Genomic DNA, 20,443 nt, shown 5'->3' on the forward strand with positions numbered 1-20,443 from the left:
GGAGACAAGATGTTTCCATCCCTGAAATTATGATGCATAGAATCAGTCAGTCTAAACCATGTTACAGAGAGTAAACATAATAAAAACATGCTTTATCTGTGGCGTTGTTCATTAAAATGGCACATTTCTAATGTATTAAAATTAAATACGATCGGTTCTTTTAATGATATTGTATTAGGGATTAGGTAATGCATTCAGCAAGTACTTTTACTTTTAATACTTAAGTATTTTTAAAAGCCAGTACTTTTTTTACTTTTACTTAAGTACAAATGTTAATGTGATAGTTTTACTTTTACTTGAATACATTTTTGTCTGTGTGTTTGTACTTTTACTTAAGTAAATTTTTTGAGTACTTTCACCACCACTGTTCAATTCATAATACATGTCAATAAAAACAAACAGTGGCCTTCATTCTGCTTTCATACCACCCCGAAGCGGCAGGGGGCAGTAACTTTAACATTCGATTTGTACTCGCCGGAAAGACAACGTCATCCCGGTAGATTAAAGGGAGAATGGCTGCAGTTACAGAGGAGCAACAAGACTCCCCAATGAGAAAAAGTAGCGATCAGTTAAAAGAGAAGGTTTCTCAGAGGAATGAAGGAGTTCCTGATGATTTGGGGGAGCAGGAGGACTACGGACTGGAGTTTCTGGAGAAGGAGGAGAGCGACATCCTGAATTCTTCCAGGAATGTTTGTGAGCTGCTGGAAAAGATCCGAGAGGAGACCGAAGCTTTGGAGGAGCAGGTCGGTTGGCTCAACTCTGAGTAAACACAAAAGTCAACACAAGTTTATGACTATAAAAGCCAATGTGAATGTCTCCTTTTTTTATTCAGGTTGTGACTGTTTGCAGTTCTGCTCCTCCTAAAGTTGCAGCAGCTCTTTCTGCTGCAGTGGAGGTCAGATGTTCTCTGGACGAGCTGCTGCAGAGAGAGCAGCGCATCTCCAACAAGCTGCAGCAGGTAGAGCTCATAGAAAAAACGATAGAGATAGTTTTAGGTCAAAGTGTCCAAAGGTCAGATTTAAGCCTGAGATCGTCTTGTGAACAGTTCCCACTTATTAATGCTGCATTTCCCCCCAGAGATCTAGGGGTCTCTGTCCAATTGGATCCATGCATTTTCTTTCTGTTATTTTACTAATCATTATTTCAGCAATCAGTTATTTGACGATTAGTCAATTAGTTGGATAAAACAATAGCCTCATTCTACAGATTTGTCATTGAACCACATAAGCTTTTTCTATACATTATAAGAAATACATTAAAGATGCAAATAAACACATACCCAGTTTTTTTTTTTTAAAAGTCATTTTAACTGCCTAAAATGCAATAACTGCTTCCTGTAGTGAGTTTGAACCAGGTGAAGTTAAACATATTTACAGACAACGAGATTTTTATTTTAAATGCAAAATGTTTAAATATTTTTTTACAGTTCAGGGTTAGTTTCTACTCTGAATGTGTAGGGTTTGTTTTTAGTCTATACATTCCAGTTAGCGATTAACCAATTTCTAAATTATCCTTCTATCAATTTTCTTACAACTTTATCCCATTGGGGTCATGAGGGGTGCTGGTGTCTATCTCCAGCTGTCAATGGGTGAGAGGTGGGGTCACCCTGAACAGGTTGTCAGTCCATCGCAGTAGAGCTCATAGAAACAAGTACTAAATTAATTGAGGACTGTTTAATTAATTGAGTCATCATGATTAATCATTTCAACCCTAGTCGTGTTATGAGTGTTTTATGGTGTTTGTATTTATGATGATCTTGTTGCTCTTCTCTAGCACCTACAGGGGACCAAGCAGTGGATGGAGGATCTGGGCCAGACATGTAACCATGTGGACTTCATAGAGAGATCCATGAAATACCTGAAGTGCCTTCACCACATAGAGGAGCTTAGGTACAATAAACCAGGACACATGGTTAATGACTAATTAAGTATTTAATTGGTCATTAAATACAAGGAGAGAAACTCAAAAACAGAGAGTCAGCCTCTTTTAGACCAGATCCAAAAAGTTCCTTTGTTTGTTCTTGTTGGTCCACAGTATGTTTTCCCAGAAGTCTTAAGGGTCAACAAAGGTCAACAAATTTAGAGAAAAAGAATGAAAATGATGGTACTGTGCATTTGGGAGAAAACATTGTGTGTGACTTTGTCTCCTGATTGAGTTTAGGAAACATTTTGGTGCATCTCATGCAAGGTTTGGTAGGGCTGTTTGTTTTGTTGTGGTCTAATCCCACTGTATATATGCGTGTGTGTGGTGTGTGTGTGCTGCTGTGTCCACAGTGCTGCAGTCCAGCAGTCTCTGATGATAAGCAGTGTGTGGGATGCCATAAAGGGAGTAGAGAGCATGGCAGCCCTGGACTGTGGTCTCAATCAATCCCAATGTTCCCATCTTCGTGACTTTCTCCGGAAAACTCTTTGTTTCTGGCACAACATCATCAAGGATCGACTGACCAGGTAGCTCTGCCTCAAAGCCCCGGCTCTCAGGAGGTCAGATGCTTCAGAAGTCTGATTCTCCTTTTTTTCTGTCATAGTGATTTTGAGAAAGTGTTGGCTCAGCTGCAGTGGCCCATCATCACACCGAACCAGTCAGTGACGCCGCCTGCTAACCACCAGGAGCTGAGCAGCCAGCTGGAGGGACTGCTGCTGCAGCTACTGGCTCTGCAGACCTCGTATCCTTTCACATGTACAGAGCTGCTCAGTACACTTAGAATATTACATGAAAAACCACTGAATGCAGAAATGTGGCAAATGCGTGTTTAATACCTGCTTAAAGGTTGTTGTTGTCAGAGGTACTTTTAGCCTGACCTCATCAGAACTCTAATTTATTGAATCTCACTGTACCTTACATTTTGATTTTGAGTTTGACCGTGAAGCAGACCCTGAACTGATTGTTCATCTCAACATGGCACACAGGTCCGGTAAATATGTTGGGTTGTTAACTCAGAGTAACTCCAGCCTCTAGTTGGCAGCAAAGTGCAGTTATGGTCTCTGGTACATATAGAATATCAGTCATAAGTCAACTTGGCTGCATCAAAACCAGTTACATCCAAGTCTGAGAACTTCCATTAATGAGACTGCAGGGGTGCCATCCACCTTTCATAGCATAGCAGTCCTCTTAAAGCTGCTGCTGTCCAACTTCATTGCGCACACTTTTCTACCTAACTTTTTTCTTTCACTCAACTTTCCATACATTCAAGTCCACTTCTCTGTAAACAGCCAGTTTCTTTAGCAGTGGGTGTTTATGGCTGACTGTCCATGTAGAGGGCTAAATAACCTGTTGTACATCTGTCAATGCATAGATGTGACTATAACAAAACATTTTTTTAATTCTACATTTTTTATTGTTAAGTAAAAATGTAATTTCATAAGAATGTTTTATGAGTTTTGAGTTTAAATTAGCTGGTAGTAATAGTGAACAAAAATAATGTGTGGGTGTAAAAATCTCTCTTTGAATTGATTTGAATGAATAAATGAACATTGAGTGACATTCTGATCTATTGAGATTCCCCTTTAACAGAAATTATTAAATGCTACAGTAAGTAATTCAGCTATTGCTCCTAATGTTAAGTTTTAATCATAAATCAGAAACACTGACTGCAGTCAGCTTCCATCAGGCTGTTAGTTTCTGTAACCACCCCTCAAAGCGATGACCTCATATCTCAGAAGGCCTCAGCCTCCACCCAAGGAGCGCCGCCTGGCTCTTCATCCACCCTGCCCCCTGCAGCACCGCCCCTCTGCCTGCCCATTCAGATCATGCTGCAGCCACTCACCAAGAGGTTCAGATACCACTTCTATGGAAATCGCCAAACCAACTCCATACACAAGGTTTGTCCTGCACTGAACACCCAGTGCAGGATGTCCTAACACTAACTCCTCTCCCCGGTTCCTTCATGTGACATTTACTCTCAGAATGAAAAGTAAAATAACCTTGAAGTTTATTCCTCCTTAATGACCTATTTGTTTAGAAGAAGTTATACCAACTTGTTTCCATATTTTTCTGCTGTTGCTTTGTTTTCCATTTGTGAACTGCAAGCTAACTGTGAGACGATCTCTCTGTGGATTGGCTCTAATCTTCCTATCAGTTATTTTCTTTCCATCTCGACCTAGAAGTATTTCTGTGCTTTGAAAGTTCATGTATATCATTTGAGTTTAATTGACTTTTTTTTATATACTGCAGCTGAGTTTCATTTACAGATTTATAATTAAAGAATCCTTTTTACTGTTGAGGAAATAAAAATGCAGTAGACAGAATATAATAAAAGTAGTTTTAATGTTAATAAAATGGACTCCTCCTTTAAAAAGGACTCCACTTTAAACATGTTCCTGTTTGGTTTAGTACCTTCTTTAATGAAGCACTGTTTGTGGAGAAATGAGCCGTTTGAGTTCAGTTCTGCACTAACTAGACTGGTTCCCTGCTTTAGAAGAGGCTCATTATCTCTGTGTGTTCCAGCCAGAGTGGTACCTCACTCAGGTTCTGAAATGGATGGAGAACAGCACCACCTTCATGGAGGAAAAGATTCAGCCTGTGTTTGACCGGTCTGAACAAACCATCAGTGCTAAGGTATGTTGGTCATGAAAGAGAAATAAAATGGATCCAAATCTGGCACTGAGATCAGTTCTAGCCTATCTTGCAGTGCTTACCTTAAACATGTAAAAATCTTTTCTGAAAACTCCAAGACCATGATGAAACTGATTTTTTAAAATTTTTATTAATGAATGTCTGTTGGGAACAGATTTGTTGAAGAGGTGGTAAAACTGGTGGGTGCTAGTTTACTGTAAGTCTGTCTTTAACTGTTCTGATGTTACAGAGTCTAGATGTATGGAACTGCAAGCACTAATTATAAATGTAATTATTTATTCCTCTGTCAGACCTTTAGACTGTTGTTGGTCTCACTGAATTTAAATTTCATGTTTTTAATGGTTGGACTGCTTGATTGTTAGAACTAAAACTGTTTGGCCAGACTCTCTTGGAAAGTAGATATTTGATCTCAACAAGTCATTTCAAAAATGTTTTGACTTTAACACATGATCTTCTTGTTATGAATCTATCCAAATTAAAACATTAAAGTTCAAGTTCTTGTTTTGTCTAAAATTATAATGTATAACTTTAGGTTTTAAAATTAGAAAGTTTCATCTACAAATCCTCTGAATCCAGAAAAAAAGGAACAAAGTCTCCTGATGGGTGACGAGAGAAGCAATCTGTTGGCTCTGTCTGCCTACAGGTGGCGCTGTGTCAAGGCCTGGTGTGTTTAGTCCAGGAGAAGGTAGCCAGTGATGCATCTCGAATGCTGTATGATGATGGGCTCTTCTGCCACCTGGTGGAAGAGGTGCTGCAGTTTGAGAAGGACCTGAGAAGCCATCATTCCTATCCGGCGACGCTGCCTGCTCTGCTCCACATCCTGCTTGACGACGCCTTCCTTCAGAAGTGGCTCGCCGTGGAGAGGAAGAGTGAGTTCTTACCTGACTGCCGTCCATCAGTTTCTTCCTCTTTCGTTGGGTTTAAAGCCGTATCTTGTCACTCAGGGCTCATGTTGCAGAAGTAACTCTGACATCTGCTGGAAAATTCTAAATCAAACAGTGATGTGCTGGTTGGTCATTTTTGCCCATGATTCAGTGATTTTAATTTTTTTGTTCTTTTTGTGGTTTGGAGATGATGTTACAAAAGCTCCCAGACCAGAACACCAGGCAACGTGGAGCGTCCTCCACGTTGCCTGCGTCACTTCCTGTGCTTTTCTCTCCGTTTGCTCACAGTGGCTGTGGAGAAGATGGATGCGATGCTGTCAACTGAGGGAGCCTGGACTTCTCAGTACAAAGACATCAGTGACATGGATGAGCTGAAGGCACCAGAATGTGCAGAGACATTCATGACTCTCCTGCAGGTCATCACAGGTATGACCTCATCATGTTTTCACACATAAAGTAGAAGCTGAGAAGTGTTGCTATGGCCAGGTGTGTGTAAACTCAAAACCTCTTCAAGCTGGTCAGTTATCAGACATAGACTCATCCAGAATAACTGATAATTTGTACAAAGGATTTCTGCTCATTTTGATGATTACAGATAAGGTAGAAAAGCAACAGGAGTAAGAGAATTTTGAAGCAAAAGAGCAAAAAGTGTTCCATTCTGTGTTAAAGGGACAGTATTATGTAAAATGGACCTTTTTTTTAAGCTATACATCATGTTATGTTATTCCCTCATCAAAAACATACTTGGAGTGTTGTCTTGATTAATTCATGCATGTTTGAGAAATCCTTTAATCTCCGTGGCAACCATTCAGCTGTGCTAAATTCCTGGGTGGACCTAGCTCTGCCTTTAAAGTTTCCAAGATTCAGAGCTTCCTCCTTACAGAGCAGCCCTCCACAGTGACTTAGCCACTCAGCTCCTTCAGACTAGCCAGCAGCAATTAGCAAACACCTGGTGTAACTGGACATCAGCGGAGCTCATTATAGCAGCTGCTTCTCAGTTCAACGCTGTTAAAATGTTGTTAAAGGGTTAATAGAGGAGCCATATTGTGATGACTTCCTGAAGACAGAGATTTCAAGGCGCTAAATCATCAAGTGACATTTCTTATAAGTCATATTTGATATAAATAGCATTTTTATAACAACCAAAGGTAACATAGTTACTTGATTATGTTATAAAATGGCACTGTGGGCCTGGAAAATACATAATACTGTTTCTTTAAACCGCTCCTGACCCAGAGATAGAAAATGGATCAAGTTTTGCCAAAACTAAAAACCACAATAAGCTCATTTGAAAAGAGGACTACATATTTAATTATAATATAGATTCCTCCAACAGTTTTGGTAACACTTTATTTGACGGGGTGTGAATAACACTGACATGAGACTGTCATAAACATGACATAGCACCTGTCATGAACATGAGGTCTTTATGAATGTCTATGAATATTGTCATGAAGTGTCATTCGGTAAATAATGACACTTTTAATGCAAAGTTGCTCTAAAAGTTGCATTGAAAGTCCATTAAAAGTGCCAACTTTGCATTAAATTGTCATTATTTACCGGATGACACTTCATGACAAAAGTCATAGACATTCATAAGGACTCGTTCACGTTCATGACAGGTGTTATGTCATGTTTATGACAGTGTCATGTCAGTCTTATGCACACCCCTTCAAATAAAGTGTTACCACAGTTTTTTGTAAACTAACTGTGTTTGGTTGCAAACTTGCAGAACGGTATCGGGCCTTGCCCAGTCCTGCAGCACAGCTCAGGTTCTTTGGGCTGCAGAAGGAATTGGTCGATGACTTCCGCATACGACTAACTCAGGTAAGGATGACTCTGGATGTCAGCTTATCATAAAAGACTTGTTTCATAACGCTTTGAAAAACATAAAATCATGAGTCAGCAAGAAAACCTCACAATCAGACAGTCCGCTCTGCGACATCAGGAACAACCAGAATGTCCAACATGAGGACCACTGAATGTCCAACCACAATAAAAGTCCTTTTCTTTTGTTCCCAGGTGATGAAAGAGGAGTCCCGCTGCCCACTGGGGGTCCGTTACTGCGCCATCCTCAATGCAGTCAACTACATTTCAACCATTCTGAGAGACTGGGGGGACAATGTGGTGTGTATGGGTTTATGTGACTGCAGGTCTAGCAGAAGGTTGTGTTCACCTCTTCATGCTGAGCTTTTGAGCAGAACAGGAGCTGTAAAATCATCCTGAGTTTTACAAGTAAAGCATTTGCTAAGCATGAAGCCAGAGATGCAAAGGAATGACAGGGAACTGAAGGCTACAGAGTGTGTGACTGCTTCCTGTGTGTGTGCTCCAGTTTTTCCTCCAGCTGCAGCAGGCTGCGGTTTCTCTGGGACAGCAGGAGGTTCTGGGCAGCGTGGAGATGACAGAAGTCGGGCGTCTGGCCTCCCTGGAGGGGTCTCTGTTCGATGGTCTGCTGTCACTGCTGGATCGACTGAAGGGAGACATGTTGGGAAGACTGCTGCACTTTCTAATGAGAGACACGGCTGAAAAAGCCCAGCCATACTGTCAGGAAAGGCGAGTCTGCTAATGTGCCACACCCAGTCACAAATCTGATGGTTTTTGTCCTGGTTATTGACCTTTTTTCAATATTTGACTCAGTTTTTATTACGAATGTTTTTTCAAATTAAAGGTTCATCAGAATAGATGGATATTGTGCTCTTTCTCCTGTCGTAGATGGTTGTCCATTCCATCTCCTCAAGACCAGTCTGCCATGTCCCTGTCCAGTTCAGCATGTCCCATGATGCTTTGCGTGAGGGACAGACTGTTGAACCTTCATCAGGTCCTGAGTGTTTCTCTGTTCCAACTTGCCTGGCAGGGTTTGGCAGAGAAACTGGACAACTTCATCTACCAAGAGGTGAGAGCTGTGATGTTTCTGTTTTGTGATATTCACAGAATAGCTGATCTAATATAGTAAGAGACTTTACTATGCCCACAGTGTTTCACACTGATACACTCAGCTGCTTTATTTCACTGTTTTGGACATTTCCTGGGGGACATCAGGGTGAACTGGTTTTATTGGACTGTACTGCTGGCATAATGCACACAGAAGACCTCATGTTAAGGTTTAAAAAATGAATAATGAAAACTCTACTACATTTTGACTCTTTATGTCTGTAGGACTAAACAAAGGTAGCTTCTTGTTGTCTGTGATTGGAACTGTTCAGAAATGTTCAAAGATTTGTTTCAGTAAAGATTACATTAAAAACAAAACAATAGACAGTGTTTGATCACAGAGACTACAAATTACAGCGTAAAGTAAAAGTCCTCTCTGTGCAGATCGTCTTGTGAGAAAATTACAAACTTTTGCAAACAACAACAGTCCAAGATGTCAATGTGTAGATTTGTAAAGCCGGCAGAGCCATACCCCACAAGACCTTTAGCTTTATTAGTTTCAAAAGGTGAGCAGAGAGACACAAGGTGGAGGAGAGGGCTGTTGTCTTGTCTGCTCTCAGTAGACGTGGGCCCTGGTTTCCAGGTCAACTGTACATCCTGTTCTGTCTGTCTCTCCGCAGGCTGTACGTCTGGGTCAGAACTCTATGCTATCTGCTGGGCTGGGACATCTTGTCTGAACAAAGAGGCTGGTTGCTTCTTCTTTGCATAAAAGAAAATGTTTGAAGCCAAGAGTTGTAATCTAGTTTTATCAGGATTATGTCCATTGGCCTTGAAGAATGGTTTTCTTTCCCAAAACATTTGAAAATTCTTAATAAATTCTATTGAACTGTCAATGCAGTTATTTTACGCCACTTATTTGAGGGGCAGTATGGCACACAGAAACGTACATCAATCAAGTTTTTTATTATAGTCCATTCAGCAGCAAGGCAGTTCAAAGTGCTTTACATTATAGAAATGCAAAGTCATAAATACACCATGTGGTAAACCAGGAAATATTACTTTACAAGCAACTCTAATCAAGTTGGTTTTACCCTTGATTTAAAGGAACTCAGTGTTCCTTTAAATACAGTTTTCTGGAAGTTTATTCCAGAAGAAATGTGTGGTGCTTCTATGCACCACACATTTCAGATTTGTGGTGCATAGAAGCTGAATGCTCCTTCTCCATGTTTGGTTCTGGTTCTGGATGCAGAGCAGAACCAGCAGACCTGGGAGGTCTGGAAGGTTGATTCAACAACAGCAGATCTTCATAAACTAACAGTATTTTAAAGTCTATTATCTCAGTGAAGGACTGTAGAACATATAGACATTGAATGAGTGTGGTCCTAGGATTGAACCTTGGGGTACACCACGTGACTTCAATCAGAAGTTACCTATTAACACAAATAAATCCCTGTTTTTTCTGTAAGATCAGAACCAATTGAGTACTGGAGAGTCTGACCCAGCTTTCCATTCACTTCAGTAATATAAGATAAGATGGGTCCCACAGAACCAGCACTGTGGTTCTTCCACAGTCTGTTTATGTGGATGTTATTGAACACTTTGATGAGGGAAGTCTCATTACTGTGGTAATCATGGAAACCAGACTGAAAGATGTCAAAGCTGTTTGTCACCGTTGGGAAGCTGTTAACATCTTTTTCAATAAAGTGCTGCCAGTAATTTCATGAAATGTTTCTGTCTGCCAGGTTATTTTGTCTAATCACTTCAGTGATGGTGGAGCAGCTCAGCTTCAGTTTGACATGACCAGAAACTTGTTCCCTCTGTTCGGCCATTACTGCAGAAGACCTGAGAACTTCTTTAAACAGTAAGTGTTTGACAGCGGCTCGGCTTTACTGCAGCACAACGTCCCACTGACCAGGATCCAGAGATGGAAAAGGGCAGAAGGCCAACATGAGATCCTCCTGATATGACGACAATTAAACACTAGAGCTACACAATACGTTAAATTGCCGTCATCGCAAAATACCAGTCAATACCAGTGTGTTTAATATCACAGTTGCAAAGGGCTACATGGATGCAATATTAAGAGGGACTACAATTGTCACAGTCTGTTTAGTCGGTTATTATTGCTAACGAAAGAGGGCTAATCACAACTGATGTCAATGTTGCAATTTCCTGGAATCATACAGCCCTACTAAAAATACTAGTGGTTCACCAATTGCAGTTTTCTGGCCTATCACCGAGTTTTAAAAACTCTGACCTGCCGATATGTTTTTTTTTTTTTTTTGTTTGTTTGTTTGTATGAAAAGTTACTAAATATAGCAGCTAAGTTAGCAACAGCGGGGTGACTGATTTTAACTGCAGACATGATCTGTCAGGAGTCTGTCAGTCAGCCCTGTCTCATGGCAGAGCAGCCACTAATTGTCTGAAAATCAGCCACTGATTTTCAGACTTTTGTGAAGGTAAAGATCGATTTCTTTGTTTTTGTTTGATAAATGTTTTTGTGGAACCAGATGTAACTGGTTTTTTTTCCCGTCTTCCTTTTTGTCTTTGCAGTGTGAAAGAAGCGTGCATTATTTTGTGTCTAAAGGCTGGTTCTGCCATTCTCCTAAAGGATCTCCTTAAACGCTCCGAGCAGGAGACAACAGACTTTGAAGATCCTTCACCAGAGTCTGCTCTGAATGAGTTGGGAATTTTCTGCTTGGCACCATGTGATGTGTTAATCCTTCTCAACCTCAAAGCTTCATTTCCAGGAATATAACAATGACTGTTTTGACTGTATTCCTGTTATGTGGAGCATGGATCAGATGAACTGAAAGACTGAAGTCTCATCCTATGTATTTTCGTCTTGCACTCTTAAATCCAAAACATTGCTTCTTACATTAGGATTAGAGTTAATAAATTCTGATTCCTCCAAGGTAATGTTTATATTTGAGTCTTTTTGTCATGATGGTGGTTGTTTCACTTATTACTTCATCAGAGGAGGTTTGCAAACCAATATAACAAAGGCTGTAACATCACAAATGAGGACAAAGTGAAGCGCTGTGAATACTTTCAAGATGAACGGTATAAAATGTACAGTGCAGTATTTGCTAGTATTGCCTTTAACTGCCTTGGTTAAACCTTACAGGGGTTCCTTCCTCCAGATTGTCCCACTGGTTTGCAGGATTTCTGACCCATTCCTCCTGACAGAACTGGTGAAACTGGGTCAGGTTTGTGGGTAGTCTTGCTCTGGCTTTGTGATGGTCTCGTCAAAACATCAACCTTGTCCTTGGGCCACTCCAGCTGAAGGTCATTCTCTATCTGGTACCCTGGCTTTGACTTCATAGTTGATGTCTACAGATGTCACTTCAATGTGACATCTGTAGACATCAACTACATAATGTTCTTTCCTCAAGATGCATTTTATGAAGTGCACAAGTTCCTAGCAAAGCAGCGCCACAACATGATGCTGCCACCACCAAACGTCAGTTAGGATGGTGTTCCAGACAACAACCATCCCCATGTTTCCTTCAAATGTAACAATGGTCATTATGGTCAGACAGTTCCACTTCAGTCCCATCAGATCAGAGGACATATCTCCAAAAATGAAGGTCTTTGTCCCTGTGGACATTTGTAAATTTCAGTCTGGCTTTTTACTGTTTCTTTTGGAGTAATGGATTCTTTTTCTCTGAGTTCCTTTCAGTCTGGTTTGGTGCAGGACAGTTTCACTGTGGTTAATGGCTCTGTCTTACCAGATTCAGCAGCTTCTTCACAAGGTCTTTGGTTTATGTTCTGGATCAATCTTCACATGTTGGACCAAAACTCGTTCATCTCCGGGACACAGATCATGTCACCTTCCTAAGTTATATGATGATTGGACATTCTCATCATGTCTATGAATGGATGAATGAATCACCTTCAAGCATCTGGAAATAGTTCCCAAGGATGAACCAAACTGATGCAACTCCATGATTCTTTTCCAGATGTCTGCTGATTTCTCTTGAATAGACTTGCGAACCAGAAAGTAAAGTGCTGCACGTGTGGCTCCAATTAACTCAAATGTGCCTTCTGGGTATTCCCGCATTGCTTAAAGAAACAGTAATCATTCTAGATGTAAACTTATGATTTTGAAAATAAATACACCTCTGATATATATTTTTTTCCCATTATTATGGCTTTTAATGAATAACTCGGTTGATTCTAACCAACCATAAACAAGAAAAGTTTGGTCTGATTTAACTTCAGACATTGAGAAAAATGATGTATGAATTTTCATTGTATGTATTTAAACTCCTGTTTGCAACTGTGTTAAAATATGTAGAAAATATAGATATGCTCCTTCTAGCAATATTTCTGTTTATTTCATTGTTTTCTTCAGCAGACATTCATTTTTAGGTAAGCCCAAGCTTCACCTAAGCCTGGCAGATATAGGATTAAAATAATCTTTTTAATTTTACCAACATCTTTCTTCTGACTGAAAGTAATAAGTTTTTAGAGTGGCCCACCCAGAATTATGACTTCAGTCTGACCAAGAATATGTGGAGCGAGGTAAAGATTAGAATGATGGCACAGATTTCTTTTAACCTCAAGATAAATTATTATTGTACCAGTGAAAAAAGACAAAAAGCTATTCACTCATTATAAGAAGGGTCTAGTTGCTGTAATGTTAAGTATTTTTTCCCCATTGATTATTGAGATGCCAATTTTACTAAAATGCAAATTATATATTTCTTATGAATCCTCATTCTAAATTGTGGAACAATCTTTTCAGATAGCCCTGCCTCATTTTAAATATGGAGAGGGCAGGGAAACATTTTTGATGGAATAAAAGTAATTTTAAATCTAAATCAGGGGTTGTGAAGAATTTTGGGCACTGTACATCCTCACAAAATAAATATTGAACGATTTTTTTTTCTTTCTGGTGGCTCTTTTGGCTGATTTTATTATTATTAGTAGTAGTAGTAGTAGTAGTGGTAGTAGTAGCATAAGTAACTCATTAATCAAATAGAATATATTCTAATGTAGGTGGCAGTAATGCAGCTTTGTGTTGACGACAGCAATTGATAAGGAAACGAACGAAGAACGTTTTCAGCATATTGAATATTAATGAATAAATTTTTAGAATGAAAAAATATGGATCCCGGGTTAAGTTAATGTGGATTCCTGCTCATATTGGAATACTAGGAAATGAGTTGGCGGATAAATTTGCTAAAGGTACAGCAAAAAGGAATAATGTTGAGGTAAATATCAAAATAAGCAAAAATGAGGTCAAAAGTATAAGTAAAATATATATTAAAAAGAGATGGCAGGAACTATGGGATAGAGAAGAAAAGGCAAGATTTTATTATAGCATTCAAAATAAAGTAGGGGAATGTAGGGAAGGTAATAGGAATAAAAAAAGAGGATGTTATATCCAGATTAAGGTTTGGGCATACAGGGTTAAATAGTACTTTGAAAATAATTAATAAACATAGTACAGGTTTGTGTAATTATTGTGGAGAGTCAGAAACAGTGCAGCATATTTTTCTAGAATGTAATAAGTATAGTCAGGAAAGAGAGGTGTTAATCAAAGAGTTAAATAGAAATAAAAATAAATTAGATATTAAAAATTTGCTGCAAAGATCGTCTGAGGATGTAGTATTTTACAGCATTTTTAGTTTTCTTAGGAAGTCAGGTATTATGGGAAGATTATAGTGGTAGGACATCTAATCTATACTCCAGTCTGGAAGGTGGCGGTAATGCACTTATAAGTTGTTTGCCAACCGCCATAAAACCAAAAGAAGAAGAAGAAGAAGAAGAAGAAGAAGAAGAAGAAGAACGTTTTCAGACATTTTTTTCCTCTCCAAAGATGGCGTCGACGCAGTTAACAGATGAAGAGCTCTTTTCCCAGTTGAAGTGCTTCGGTTACACCCCTGGCCCAGTCACAGAAAACACACGTCCGGTGTATTTAAAGAAACTGAAGAAGTTTCGCGAGGAGCAGCAGCAGCAGCNAGCAGCAGCAGCACTGGGGCACCAAGGCCAGTTAAACATGACGTCAGGCGCCTGAGCTCCGGTAGGAGACCGGGCCTAAAGTCCTCTGTTCTCGGCTTCAGCTCTGACGAATCTGACGCGGAAACGCCACTGAAAAGAAAGGGCCTGGATCACATGAAAAGACCCAGCCGAAGCCCACACCTTCAACAACAACAGCTGAAGATTAGAGCAGCTACGCCTCTTAACGAGGCTAACAAGAAGCAGTATGGCGTTGGGACTGCTCTGAAAAGCAATTCATTCCCGAACCCAGACGGACAGACAAGTGCCTCACTGGGTTGGGAAACTGGTAAAAGATATATGCATGATCCTGAATCCAGGGACGAAGACGTTAGTGATGAAGAAGTACAGAATTCCCACCCGGTTAATGGTCGCAGCGCTGCTCGCCTGAACACAAGCAAACTAGCCGGAGAGTACTCAGACTCGGACGAGGAGGAAGTTGGGGGCCCTGGAGGCCCAGAGCGAGACCGGAGGAGTTTGGAGCTGCGACGGATATACACAAGCGGACCGTTTGCTTCGCATGTAGACGACGGAGGGTCCCGAATCGGAGGGAAAAACTGTGCGCTTAATCCGCTTGGGAACAGAGCCATGGCAGGCGGCAGAGAGGAGTTTGAGGAGAGGGGGAAGAAAGGAGACCTGGACGCATCGGGAGGCTTACGGAGCCACATGCTTCCCAGGAAGCCGATCTACTTGTCCCTCGGCGAGGACCACCAGAGTAAGACCGGGGAAAACAACCATATTAACAGAGAGGAGGGGGCGTCCGGCAGCAACATGGCCAGCATCGCGCTGAGACCGCGCTACCGCGGTTCCTACAGCCCGACCCTGAGCCCTCAGGGGGGCTACTCTAATCACAGCTCTGTCCCGAACCACGCATACGGCCCTGGAACCCAGAAGAAGAAGCCAACTGCCCCAGAGGATGAGCTGCTGCTGCAATTTAAAAGAGAGGAGCAACCTTCCTCCGGAAGCTTCAGCGCACACTACCTGTCCATGTTCCTGCTCACCGCAGCCTGCCTCTTTTTCCTCCTGCTCGGCCTCATGTACATCCGCATGAGGGGCTCGGGATCCCCGGCGGGAGATGGTGTCAGTAAGTGTCTAAAATGTTTCATGTTGGCCCATCTCCATCCGGTAGAGAGGGACACATTACTAGCTGGAGTGAAAGAGATTTGAATTTAAAATACACCAGGATTACTGGCTGCAGTTAGTAATCACAGCAGCTTTTTATTTTTCCTATCAGCTGGGGAGATCCAACAATAAAATTTAGTTATTACACGAGGCAGGGCATTTACATAAATTCATAAAACTTATTGATGTTATATACATATATTAAGGTCAATTTAAAATGAAAAAGTGTTTTAGTTTATGAAGTATACCACAAATACAGGTCAACAGGAATACTTAAAAGTAATTTCTTTTTCTGTATTTTTTCAGTTCCAAAAGTGAAACTTGTATATAATATATGTCCACTGTTTGGTATTGTATTGTGTGGCTGATTTGTAGCTTACATCTAACAAAGCTCTTAATAGCTGCTTGCTGCGGCTTTACTGGAGGAATCTTCAGCTCTTCTTCCAATGATTCTTCTTCTTCTGCCTCTTGTCAGGTTTATGAGCATCGTTTAAAGTGACTTTCTGTAAAGTTTTCATCAGCAACACTTTATCCGGAGTAGAAAGTTCTTGTATCTTGACATAATGTAAAATCTGAATGTTGACTCTTTGTTGATGGTGTTGGTTATGTCTCTCAGATTCTGTTGAATTGATGCTTCAGGCTCTAGCTGGTGAAATTAAACTCCAAATGTCTAACAAGGAGAGTCATTCTGTCTTCCTGCAGGACCAGGATACTTTGGACAGATGGTTTTTCCTAACAAAGTCATCGTTTTTAAACTGCTTTTTGTGTTTATTTGATCTTAAAATGACTTTTGATCAGCTTTTGATGATGTGAAGGAGGACTAGATGGCTCTCAGAGAGAGCAGCTGGAGGCTGGACTGGATCTGGGCTCACCAGCTTAGCGATCAAACGTTTCATGTCGTGTAAAAAGTTTCCATTAACATTTACACGAGTTGCTTTTATTCTGAAAACATTTTAAATAGTTCTGGTTAACTTTTGATTTAATATTTTTATCTTCATTAATCCTTGTCTCTTTGCTGTAGTTAAGAGTCACCCGTTTGGCAGCAACTTTGACTCCTCATATGTAAGTATAATTTCTTCCTTTATGACATATATTCATCTTCAGACATCCACAATGTTAAAAAGTAAAGATTAACCTTTTAATATTTGATTGGTTTTTTTTTTGTTTTGTTTTTAACTTATTAAATATGACCTACCACAAAAAAATGTACATTAGATGTGTGAATGGCAGCAAGTCCATCCGATTGGTCAAACATAACAAACATATTAATATGCAAACTATGAATGCACAACAAAAAGTCACATCTAAGTTTGCACTGATTGCAGTTTTCTGACTGATTACCGATCTTCAAAAAACATGACTGACTTTGTTTTCTGAAAAGTTGCTAAATATGGCGACAAAGTTGCTGAGTTTGCCTTAGTAAACTCAGCAACTTTAGTAGCTGAGTAGTAGTTCAGTTTGCCTCATAGACTGACGTTAACAGCATGTTGAGGCGTGACCTGGGGAGAGGAAGGGGGGTCTCTGTCATGGCAGGGCTGGTTTTCACTCATTTTCCAACACAGATCAGTTTCTCATACAAGTATTGATCGCTGATCTGACAAACTTGAGGAAATCGTGGCCGATTTATTGAATCCTACCAAACATTGTGCTCAAGCAGGCTTTGCTATTGCATTGTTTTTACGTGTCTGAGTGTAAAATCGTCTGGTTGGTCGGACCACCGCCACCTCCAGCTGACCTAGCCAAGAGCTTTTTTAACCTCTGGCTCCAAAACTCAACACTGCTGGTGTTCAGGATCAGTTTGTGTCATAGGCATGTTAGTACAGAGCTAATGTTACAAAGTTCTGTATGGTATGCTGCTATGGTAACCAAGTGTTTTTTATGTTTTGTTTTGTTTTTTTCTTTCCTCAGAGTAAGACAGAAAAAGACGTGATCCTAAAGCTGCTGCTCAGCCTCCATGATCACCTGGCCATCGTTGCTGGTAGATATGGACTGATTGCTAAGTTTGAGCTTCATATGAACACATGCTCCATAACACACAGACAGCCAATGGTTTTAAGATCTGTCCCAACACTTGGACTCCACAACAATAATGTCCCATGAATCCTGAGTTCTGTTCAGAACAAAGTTTTCAGTTCCAGTTTAGGATTTATTAACCATGACTCATACTGCCTCCTATAAGCATCAGCTGTTACTATATGAACTCCTTATAAAGAATGTACTCTAATGTAAGCAGTTACTCAGTGATGTAACTCTGGTATTGCTTCACAGGTCATCATGACTGTGGAGAGCAGCAGTATGCTAGCAGGAGTCTGTCCAGAGAGCAGGTCACACAGTATTTACTGGTAGGTGACATGAATCAGATGCTGACCTGGGGTCAGATTTTGCTCTGGTTGAGCATCAGAAGCTTACATTTGGAAACCATCAGAGTTTGACCTGGGATGGACTCAATCGTCTTGGTTTTAAATGTGTGTGTTTTTAAGGCTCAGGATGGAGACTTTAAAGACTTCATCGACGTCTCTCTAGAGTGGATCATCCGAGCTGGCCAGGATGTCGGTATAAGGTGAGGATGGGGAGAAAATGTTCACGACTGTTGCTATAGCAACTCATCTTTATCCGTCATGGGCTGCTTGTGGGTATAAATGTATGTTGATGTTTAAAGTTGTTTTAAAAGAATATATAAGCTTATATATAATGTATAAGCGTTATGATACCTGCTCAGCACTCATTGTTTGCAGCCTGGCTTCTGACAGACTGCCCCAGGGCAGCCATGGCTAGAATCCAGTAGTTTACCACCATCGGTGTGTGAATGTGCCCTTTGAGATCTCAATTTGGTATAAAGAACATTATAAATAAATTGAATTCTTATTATTAGCAGTGGGCTTTTAAGGAACCTCTCCCTCCGTCTGTGTGCACCGAATATTTAATTGACTATTAAAATCCCAAATTTTCCATAAGTCAGAGAGTCTGGTATTTATTTTATGCCACCAAGTGAAATGTAAACAAAGGCATCGGCTCCAGCATAACGGATATGAACATCTCCTTTGTCTATTTCAAAATAAATAACCTAAATGTTGAGCTTATTCACATAAAGAGCGGCCATGTTTGTTTTTTCATTATGTTCCTCATCCATCATGTTGGCTATCATATTTTCTCTGGAAAAATGTACTGACGTACGGAGACCGTCATCCTTTGCTAATGATGATGGACTGCTGTTAGCAGCAGCTCTGCTGCGCTGAAATGAATGTGGTAGTGATCACAACCCGAGATTCAGTCAAGAATAATCCAGTCCAGGATTAATCATTTTAACTGATGGTAATGCCATAAAAATTACTATTTTATCTTTTGAGAGATGCCGGTCTCATTACTTATTAGAAACCAACTTATTAGTTGAATGAGAATAAGCTTTAATCTAAATCTGCCAGGGGTATGAATAATTTTGCTAGGAGAGATTGTTACTGTACAACATGCATCAGTCAGGTATAGCTGGTCTGTTCTTTAATCTCTTATAAGTGACACATGTCCTGTATCTGTAAATAAAGCTCTGGGAACCATGGAAACAATATCTTCACAGGCAATCATTTCATACTGAAACCACAACAGATAAAGTATTTTTGGTGTGAACATGTGATGAACTTGTGTGTTTCCAGGCTGAGCGGGGAGCTAGCTGACGACCTAGTGACGGATGTGTCTGAGATTTCTTGGTTGGAATCCACGCATCCCAGGATGCCGTTCACCTGCCGCTTTCGTCGAGCTTTGCTCACAGTCATGAACAAAGTCCTGGTCGTTGCCGTTGGTGAGTGTACCCAAACGCATGGAGTTCTGGGAGGGGTAGTGAAGGTCAAAGCTATCCAAGTAACATCAGATCTGGAACAATCGGTTAGCGGTACAGACCGCTAACCGATAAGCTAGCTATGATAACCCTGAAGTGCTAATCATAAATATTAGTTCCACTAATATCAACATGATATTTAGTGGAAGCTCGTGCTAAAACGCTAACTTCAACCGTCTTCATACCATGTGTCAATGATTAAACATGTGGAACAACATATGGAGCCAAAGTGGGACCATAAAGTTTGTTCAATAGAAAAAAAGTTTGAAACTGAAAAAGATTGCAAACTGAGAAAAACATTTTTGAAACTAAACAAGAAGTATGTGAAACTTAAAATGTTGAAAACTGCTTTTCAGATTGAAGGTTTTTATTTTTTTAGTTTGAGATGTTGTTTTTCCCCCCCCACTTTCATACTTTTGGCTGTGTTTTGGGTGGTGGGGTGTGGGATCATGACAGACAGCTCACTACCACAGCTGGACAACATGGTCCCAGATGTTGCATTCAGGGACCATGAGAAGTGGAAATGTCCTTTAAAACATCATCAATATTTTATGTGTGTGTGATTGATTTTGAAAAATCACCTGCTTCACTGACATAAGCATAACCTGCTTATGTCAACACACCACACAGATATCTGTGAAAAAAATATGATGTTGACACATTTAACTAACTGTTGATGACTCATACTTATTAATCACAGTAGAGCTTTGGTCAGAAAGCACACTGGACATCAGGAGATTTTTTACTGTAGAACTACATGCTGTCATTCTACAGTGATGCATTCTGGGTGCAGAATAAACATCATTTGCTGGACCCGCATCCAAAGAACATGAGGACTATATGTTTTGGGATTGTTATATAAGAATATTATAGGACAGTGGTTCTTAACCTTTTTTGAGGTACCAAACCCCCCAGTTTCATATGCGCATTCACTGCCCTCCCCCCCCACCGCAAAATACTTTGCGGTATTCTGATTTAGTAATGTAATTATATTAGCTGCGTTACCACCCCTACGCCACTAGAGGCAGTACCAAAGTATGAACCTTTTTTTATCAAACTTTTTTAAATGACTTAAATAAGGCTTATGTTGAAAGACTGCAACCTTCAAGCACCAATTTAATTTTGACATTTTAATTTATAGGTTCTATAAAGCCCTCAG

The 20,443-nt window shown here is 40.2% G+C and overlaps 2 protein-coding genes across 2 annotated transcripts in view; both read left to right on the top strand.

Annotated features, from left to right (window-relative positions):
* The first annotated feature begins 487 nt into the window (after positions 1-487).
* rint1 (RAD50 interactor 1) lies at positions 488-11,246 on the top strand. The gene is made up of 15 exons (XM_007541079.2): positions 488-743; positions 833-958; positions 1,774-1,889; positions 2,274-2,447; positions 2,525-2,662; positions 3,638-3,818; positions 4,444-4,554; positions 5,216-5,441; positions 5,745-5,882; positions 7,189-7,283; positions 7,479-7,583; positions 7,789-8,009; positions 8,169-8,349; positions 10,070-10,188; positions 10,881-11,246. Exons 1-15 carry the CDS (start codon positions 513-515, stop codon positions 11,083-11,085), a joined length of 2,367 nt encoding a protein of 788 aa, XP_007541141.1. The 5' UTR covers positions 488-512; the 3' UTR covers positions 11,086-11,246.
* A 2,876-nt stretch (positions 11,247-14,122) lies between these two features.
* Positions 14,123-20,443, top strand: part of lemd3 (LEM domain containing 3) — a 10,069-nt gene continuing 3,748 nt past the window's right edge. Inside the window, 7 exon segments of the mRNA XM_007541080.2 lie at positions 14,123-14,290; positions 14,293-15,417; positions 16,477-16,517; positions 17,364-17,433; positions 17,724-17,797; positions 17,936-18,015; positions 19,103-19,248. Coding sequence (XP_007541142.1) covers positions 14,155-14,290; positions 14,293-15,417; positions 16,477-16,517; positions 17,364-17,433; positions 17,724-17,797; positions 17,936-18,015; positions 19,103-19,248 — 1,672 coding nt within the window. The 5' untranslated portion in view covers positions 14,123-14,154.

Source organism: Poecilia formosa, unplaced genomic scaffold, assembly GCF_000485575.1.
Source record: "Poecilia formosa unplaced genomic scaffold, Poecilia_formosa-5.1.2 Scaffold587, whole genome shotgun sequence".
In the NCBI taxonomy this organism is placed as follows: Eukaryota; Metazoa; Chordata; class Actinopteri; order Cyprinodontiformes; family Poeciliidae; genus Poecilia; species Poecilia formosa.

Bases quoted from the DNA above. Each gene is read 5' to 3' on its own strand.
- rint1 (XM_007541079.2), top strand. From the start codon at position 513: ATGGCTGCAGTTACAGAGGAGCAACAAGACTCCCCAATGAGAAAAAGT. The intron at 2,663-3,637 runs GTATCCTTTCAC...CACCCCTCAAAG, and splicing joins CTACTGGCTCTGCAGACCTC to CGATGACCTCATATCTCAGA. The intron at 5,883-7,188 runs GTATGACCTCAT...GCAAACTTGCAG, and splicing joins TCTCCTGCAGGTCATCACAG to AACGGTATCGGGCCTTGCCC.